We start from the raw sequence: 7269 nt of genomic DNA, 5'->3' as shown, positions 1-7269 counted from the left end.
GAGGGACAGTCCTTCCAAATCAGGGGCAGTTGGGAGGTGTGAAGAGGGACAGTCCCTCCAAATCAGGGGCAGTTGTGAGGTATGAAGAGGGACAGTCCCTCCAAATCAGGGGCAGTTGGGAGGTATGAAGAGGGACAGTCCCTCCAAATCAGGGGCAGTTGGGAGGTATGAAGAGGGACAGTCCCTCCAAATAGGGGGCAGTTGGAGGTATGAAAAGGAACAGTCCCTCCAAAAAGGGGGAAGATGAGAGGTATGAAGAGTGGCAGTCCCAACAAATCAGGGGCAGTTGGGAGGTATGAGAAGCGACAGTCCCTCCTAATCATAGACAGTTGGGAAAGAAAGTTATTTTTAGGGTTCTTCCATGTTAAAAGTTTTGAGAAAAACTTCTAGAGGTAGGTGATATGTTGAGGTTCATGGTTAGGATTCATATTAAGATAAATACAAAAGTTTGGAGGCTTAGGGTTGGGTGTAATGTTGAGCCAAAGGGTGGAATAAGGTTTAGGTGGTAATTTGAATTTAAAAAGTTATATTACGGTTTACAGTTAAATGTAAGTTAAGGGTTGAGTTGAAGAGATGGGTAAAGGTTTAGGGGAAGGGTTAGGATAAGATTTTGGGTTTTAGGTTGAGGTAAAGAGTTAGGTTTAGGGTTAAGTCTTAGGCTGAGATTTAGGTCAAGGGTTGGGTTAAAGGTTTGGTTTTAGGTTAGGATGTGGGTTTAGGTCAAGGGTTAGGATAAGCGTTTGCTTTTAGGTTGGGTTAGGGATAGGTTAAGGGTTTCTTTTCAGGATAGAATGTAGGATTAGGTTTAGGTGAAGGGTTAGGTTAAAGACTTGGTAGATTGAGATGTAGGTTTAGGTCAAGGGTAAGGTTAAGGGTTTGATTTTAGATTGGGTTAGGGATAGGTTAAAGGGTTTGCTTTTAGGTTAGGATGTAGGATTAGGTTTAGGTCAAGGGTTGGGTTAATGGTTTGGTTTTTGATTTGGATGTAGATTTAGGTCACGTGTTGGGGTAAAGGTTTGGTTTTAGGTTAGCATGTAGGCTTAGGTTTAGGTCAAGGGTTGGGTTAAGGGTTTGCTTTTAGGTTAGCATGTAGGCTTAGGTTTAGGTCAAGGGTTGGGTTAAGGGTTTGCTTTTTTTGTTGTGATGTAGGTTTAGGTTTAGCTCAAGATTTAGGTTAAAGGCTTGGTTTTAGATTGATATGTAGGTTGAGGTCTAGGTCAAGGGTTGGGTTAAAGGTTTGGTTTTAGGTTGGGTTGTAGGTTTAGGTCAAGGATTAGTGTTAATGTTAAGGATTTGGTTTTAGGTTAGCATAAAGGCTAAGGTTGGTGTTTAGGTCAAAGACTGAAGTTTTAGGGATTAAAGGCTTATGGTTAGTTCTGATCAGCCTGAGCCCTGGGAATGGGCCTAGGCTGACTTGGGTCAGGCTGAGATGGCATGATAAATGTGTGCAAACATTTCACATTCGGCTGCCATTTTTTTCTTTTTCTTTTATTCAGTTGCAACATAGAAGTTTATGGAAAGGGATGAGAGGAGGGCTGGAGGAGTTGCACCAGCATAGGCAGCAGTTTGAAACTCCCTTAATTGGAGAAGGCTGTGAAAAAGGGGGCTTCGCTTGGGAACTAACTTCTGAAAAAGTTTAAAAGCAAATTTAAAAACACACTTGATGATCTTTTACCTGCAAATTGTTTTCAAAATGTCTGTTTGTTGTCTCAGGGTTGCCCCTACTGGATGAGGAGGGTACAGACATCCCAGAACTGCTCCATACACCCTCCATGGGGCGCTCAGACCCCGTCTCCCTGGAGCAGTTGGTACATCAGGCTGTGATGAAGAAAGATTTCCTGGGCCAAGAAAGCTTCTTTGCAGGTGAGAGATGCCGGACTTCTGGACAATGTTGGGGTCTTTAACCGGGGTTACCGAGACTGGGCAAAAGGGAAGATCCTGCATGCGAAGAGGGGCACAATTTGCCCTTTTTGCCTTGCAGAGCCCAGTGGTGATACCACCATGAGGCTCATTGTTCAGACACTTCCTGTTTTAGGGTGACAACACTTTGTTCTTGTCTCTGAATTGTGCCCTTGCGTTGTCACCCCCATAACATGGTCTGCATTCAGCATGAGGTGCCGATGCTTTTGAGGCTGAAGGCTGCACCAAAGACTAAAAAACATAAAAAAGCAATAACTTAAAAGAATTATTTTAGCCAATTAATGCCATTCTTTAATCTGACTCTGCCTGACCTGACCAGGGGTGAGATCATTTATGGATGTTATATAAATCATGTTATTTGATTTTATTTTTAATCTGTTCTTCTGTTGGCACAGTTGGCACAACTTCCATCCCCACCTTAGGTGCTCCCGTGTCTTTGAACGATGACCTGGCGCCGGCAGGGATCAGCGAGACCTCTGGGGTCCTCACCACAGCTGTCGGTGGGGCTTTCTCCCTGCCGCCACCACTCAGCACCCTGACCCCTCCTTCACCAGCACCCACAGGAGGTCCAGGACCGGCCGCTGAAGGAGAAGAAGAGACAACAACTACCCTGATCACCACTACCACCGTCACCACGGTACACAGCCCCGGTGAGAATTATACAGCTTTATGTTATATTTGTATCCTTGTGACATCATCACTATAGCTGTGACATCATCACCATTAGATATCTCTACACCACTCTCCTAATGTTAAAGTATAGTTGGGAAAATCCATTTTTAAAGCCAACTATTTGGGTTCCTGGGTCTGTACACAGCTGTGCCCATTAAGAGTGTTCCCCTCCATCCCTGGGTCAGTTCCTGAATCCATAGCGCTCATTATGAGGAGTATCCACCATTATTATATTATATTCCTGGGTCTGTACACCTTTTGTGCCCATCATAAGGGTCTCTTACCATCTCTGTGCTGAATTCCCAGGTCTGTAGATCAGCCGTGCCAATTCTAAGGAGCTAACATCATCCCTACCCTGAGTTCCTGGGTCACTTCACCTGTAGTTAATTAAGAGGAGCTTCCACCATGATTGTATTGCCTTCTCCAGTTTGTACCCCTTTTGTGCCCATTATAAGGGGCTCCAAACTGAGTTTCTGCCTCAGCATACCCACGATGCCCATTATGATGCCCACCATCTCCTCTGGGTTTTATATTCCTTTTATATAATAAAGAATAGAACGGGAGGATCTGCAAAGTGCTAAGATGGGCAGGAACACTCAAAACTTCAAGGGGGAGCTGGGTAACATAGCATGGAGACCTCATTGGTGAAATATAAGAGGCCCAGGGCTGACTCAGATCATGAAAGTCTACCTAGGACTGAAGTATCCCTCTAGGGCAGCCTCAAACTTTTTAGCATGGAGGAACCCCTGATAGAACCTTCAGGTCTTCAGGTAACCCTTTACTATATCCAGAGCTCACAGTATATTAGCATGATGGTCAGTTAGGAGAATGCCCAGTGGGACAGATAGCCAAAATGACCATTGGTGCCAGTGGCACTGACCTGAGAGACACAAATTGCTCATTGCTCAAGGAACCCCTAGTAACCTCGGGAGGAACCCTGGTTGGGAAATACTGGTCTATGGTTTTTGAATGGGCCAACCAAACACAATTTATATCTTTCAAAATTACCATTGTTCCTAAATATGATGTATTGATATTGTCTCTATTTCTCCTTCTTCTCCAGTTCTGTGTAACAACAATATTTCAGAGCTGGAGGGAATCCTGGAGGCTCCAGAATACTCTGGTGGAAGTTTCTTCGGTGGCCTGGACTGTACGTACAGTGTGTCTGTGTACCTGGGTTATGGAGTCGAGATTCGGGTGAGTCTTATAGATGTGCAAGGTTGAAAACGCCAATACAAAATATATAATATAGATTTGTTTTACTCTGACATTGTATCAAAAAAAGCCAACACGTTTTGGGGTACAAAGGGCCCTCCTTGATCAGGGGTTGGTGCTGGTGAAACATCTACCCTACTGATAGAATTGAAAGGATCCTGAGAAGTAATAAGTATGGAATGTATAATCAGGGAGAGTATTGTGAGCTCTGTGAGAGCTTACTTCCCTTTATTTACCGTTTTTATGTATTTGTAATATAAATTAAAATTCAATATATTACATTGATGCAGCCATTGCTCAGGAGATTCACAATTAGGATGTATTTTCAGGTGGAAAAACTCAACTTGTCCAAAGAAGAGGCTCTGAGCGTGGAGGGTGTGGAAGAAGACCACCGCTTCCTGCTGGCCAATGAGACCCTAATGGCTGAGGGTCAGGTGATCCGCAGCCCAACCAATCACATTGCCGTGCGGTTTCAAACCTATCGCGCCACCAGCCCGGGAGCCTTCAAGCTGCGCTACCAAGGTGTGTCCTCAACAGGTGGACCAATGGCGAGCTTCCTCTTAACTTTTATTAGTTTATCAATTCCCCATACCTGAAAATAAATATCTAATAAAGATATTTTACATATATCATTTTATTATTCTATATTTTGATATTAATAAATATGTTGCAAAAAATACATCCCAGGTACACTTGTTCAATAAAGGATAAATGTTCTTATCGTCTTCCCAGCCTACGTCTTGAGCTGCGTCTTCCCTCCGCGACCGGAGAACGGAGAAGTAACCGTCACCGATCTCCACCCTGGAGGAAATGCCAACTTTCACTGCGCCCCTGGGTTCACTCTGAAGGGGGTAGATTCCCTGGTCTGTCTGAACATTACCAGACCACAATGGAGTGGCAAACCACCAGTATGTGCAGGTAAGGGTGTGAGGAATAAAACCCTTTAGGTTTTTTTTGCTCTTTAGAAGTACAATACAGATCATTGATCAGCTCATGCAGATACAAAATGTATATTTATTCTTTACATTTGCAGCAACTTGTGGAGGTGTGATACGTAATGCCACCATTGGACGTATTGTGGCCCCTGACGTCACCGCAATCCACAGCAACAACCTGAGCTGTCATTGGCTGATTGAGGCATCTGAAGGACAGCGTCTGCACTTGCACTTCGAGAGGGTGTCATTGGATGAGGATAATGACCGGTCAGTCAATGTCCTGATCATCACCTTTATTGATCTAAATGGGAGTCTACCTAGTAAATTTATTAAATCCAGTCATACATGCCCTTACGTTGCAAAAAAATTGTGTAATTAAATTTCAATGTGGCCAACTTGTTTTTAAAGAACAATCCTCCCAACCACCACCCAAGGCCTAGATGTCTTGTAGACCTTTTCTTCCCGTTGCTCTGTTTCTCTTACCTCTGACCCTCTCCATTGCAGGTTGGTGGTCCACTCCGGTAGCTCCACCCTCTCTCCACTTATCTACGACTCCGACATAGACGATGCCCCGGAACGGGGTCTGCTAAGTGATGCCCAATCGCTATACATCGAGCTGGTCTCAGAGAACCCAACTGCACCTCTTCTCCTCAGCCTGCGCTATGAAGGTACGTTCTCCTAAACCTCCTAAAAAAGAAGGTGACTTCTCAACTAATATTATCAAACAGCGTGGTAATAAATTTACCAAAATGTCCTGCACTGGTTCTGGAGGTGTTTTATGGACTCCATCAAACTTTCATCATCACATTTTTATAATTTTGTGGCATAGTTGGCAGACATTGACTTTGCAATCTTAGCTCACCTCTATTATTCTGGTGACTTTGCCCACTTGGGATTAGCAGAAGCATATGGTGGAATAATATGCCTAAACTAAAATGGAAAAATGATCGTCCTTTGAAAAATATCAGTAAATCGGAGATAATGGCAGCTGAATTACTAGATCTAATCAAATAAAAATTAACAAATGATAATCAAATCTCTATTTTTCACATTAAAGTTAAGCTTATATATAAGCTTAACTCGCCCTTCTATAACCTGGGAAGTGAAGTCGATTTTCACATTAAAGAATTGAGTCGATTGTAGAAGATGAGATGATACATTGTTTGGACTGGACTATTGTTAGGTACTGAGGCACTTATTTATTAAAGCTCCCCAAGGCTGGAGAGGATACATTTTCATCAGTGAAGCTTGGTGATCCTGCAAACCTAGAATGGATCTGGTCCACGATTTAAAACATTAGCTAGCAAATGACTTTAAATGACCATTCCATTCACTGATGAAAGTGTTTCCTTACCAGCCTTAGAGAGCTCTAATAAATCAGGCCTTGAGCGTCAGGTTCAGCACCACCAGTCATGGACAGCTCCCTCATCCCTACTGATCCCACCATAGATGTAAATTCTAACTGGATGCCATTTAGGGGGTTGGTTGACATCAGACAGATTTGCATTTCCATACGAGTCTATGAGAATCCCTAAATCACGTCCAGTGAAGATCAGAAGGTCATCTCCACCTGTCAATGAATTCTCAATGATCTCAAAATGATGGTCAACCAATTCCATCAACACAAGTCCTTCAAGACTGAGAAAAATTGAAGGTTAGGAAAGAGCCAGGAGCTATTGAATCTACTACAGCCAAAAAAATCCAAGGAAACTCAGCTCAGAGTCTATCAATATCCTAAATATTGCAAGATGGGTCAACTGATCTTTTTTTTATCTCAAAAAGTCCTAACAGTCACCCCTTGACTTATGTAATTTCCTTTCCTTTCTCTGTTAGTGTTTTCTGAGACCCGGTGTTACGAGCCTTTCTTGGCCCATGGGAACTTCAGCACCACGGACCCCCTTTTCTCTGTTGGAACCCTGGTGTCCTTCTCCTGTAATGCGGGGTACATGCTTGAACAAGGACCGCCGGTCATAGAGTGCGTGGACCCAGCTGATCCCCATTGGAATGAGAGTGAACCGGTCTGCAAAGGTAAGGGACTTGTCTACAGATCCACAGATGCAAATTCTGGTTGAATGGAGAACCTGGTCACATGGTTCCCAGCACATGGAATAAAGAATTTGTGTATATTGCATGAAATTGGGATGAATCCTTATATAAAGAGTTTAAATTTTGTGTTATAGATACAAAAGAAGTAGCCACAGTTTCCAGTATCCCTGCCCTTTGTCCTGACCATCAAACCTAAAAAATCCTATTGGGAATCCCATTTCAAAACCATGGACATTAATATGAGCTCTCTTTTCCCCAGTATTTCTCCAAACTTCTAGGAAGGCATTGTAGGGATTTTGCTCATTTGTTAGGTCAGGTGCTGATGGTGGATGAGAAGACCTGTCTCACCATTACAATTCATCCCAATCGTGTTCAGTAGGGTTGAGGTCAGAGCTCTCAAGTTCCTCCACACATCATGGTGGAACAAAAAAAGGTCCTCACCAAACTGGTGACCCCATGTCTTTATGGAGCTGGCTTTGTA

The 7269-nt window shown here is 43.4% G+C and overlaps 1 protein-coding gene across 1 annotated transcript in view; it reads left to right on the top strand.

Annotated features, from left to right (window-relative positions):
* SEZ6L2 (seizure related 6 homolog like 2) overlaps positions 1 to 7269 on the top strand; it is a 27631-nt gene that overhangs the window by 5702 nt on the left and 14660 nt on the right. Inside the window, exons 2-9 of the mRNA XM_072417203.1 lie at positions 1714 to 1863; positions 2316 to 2570; positions 3656 to 3789; positions 4137 to 4329; positions 4540 to 4725; positions 4841 to 5009; positions 5247 to 5410; positions 6576 to 6770. Of these exons, the coding sequence (XP_072273304.1) occupies positions 1714 to 1863; positions 2316 to 2570; positions 3656 to 3789; positions 4137 to 4329; positions 4540 to 4725; positions 4841 to 5009; positions 5247 to 5410; positions 6576 to 6770 (1446 nt within the window). The remainder of the gene's footprint in view (positions 1 to 1713; positions 1864 to 2315; positions 2571 to 3655; positions 3790 to 4136; positions 4330 to 4539; positions 4726 to 4840; positions 5010 to 5246; positions 5411 to 6575; positions 6771 to 7269) is intronic.

The sequence above is a fragment of the Pyxicephalus adspersus genome, chromosome 7, assembly GCF_032062135.1.
Source record: "Pyxicephalus adspersus chromosome 7, UCB_Pads_2.0, whole genome shotgun sequence".
Classification (NCBI taxonomy): domain Eukaryota; kingdom Metazoa; phylum Chordata; class Amphibia; order Anura; family Pyxicephalidae; genus Pyxicephalus; species Pyxicephalus adspersus.
This window is presented reverse-complemented; position numbering and strand designations above follow the sequence as displayed.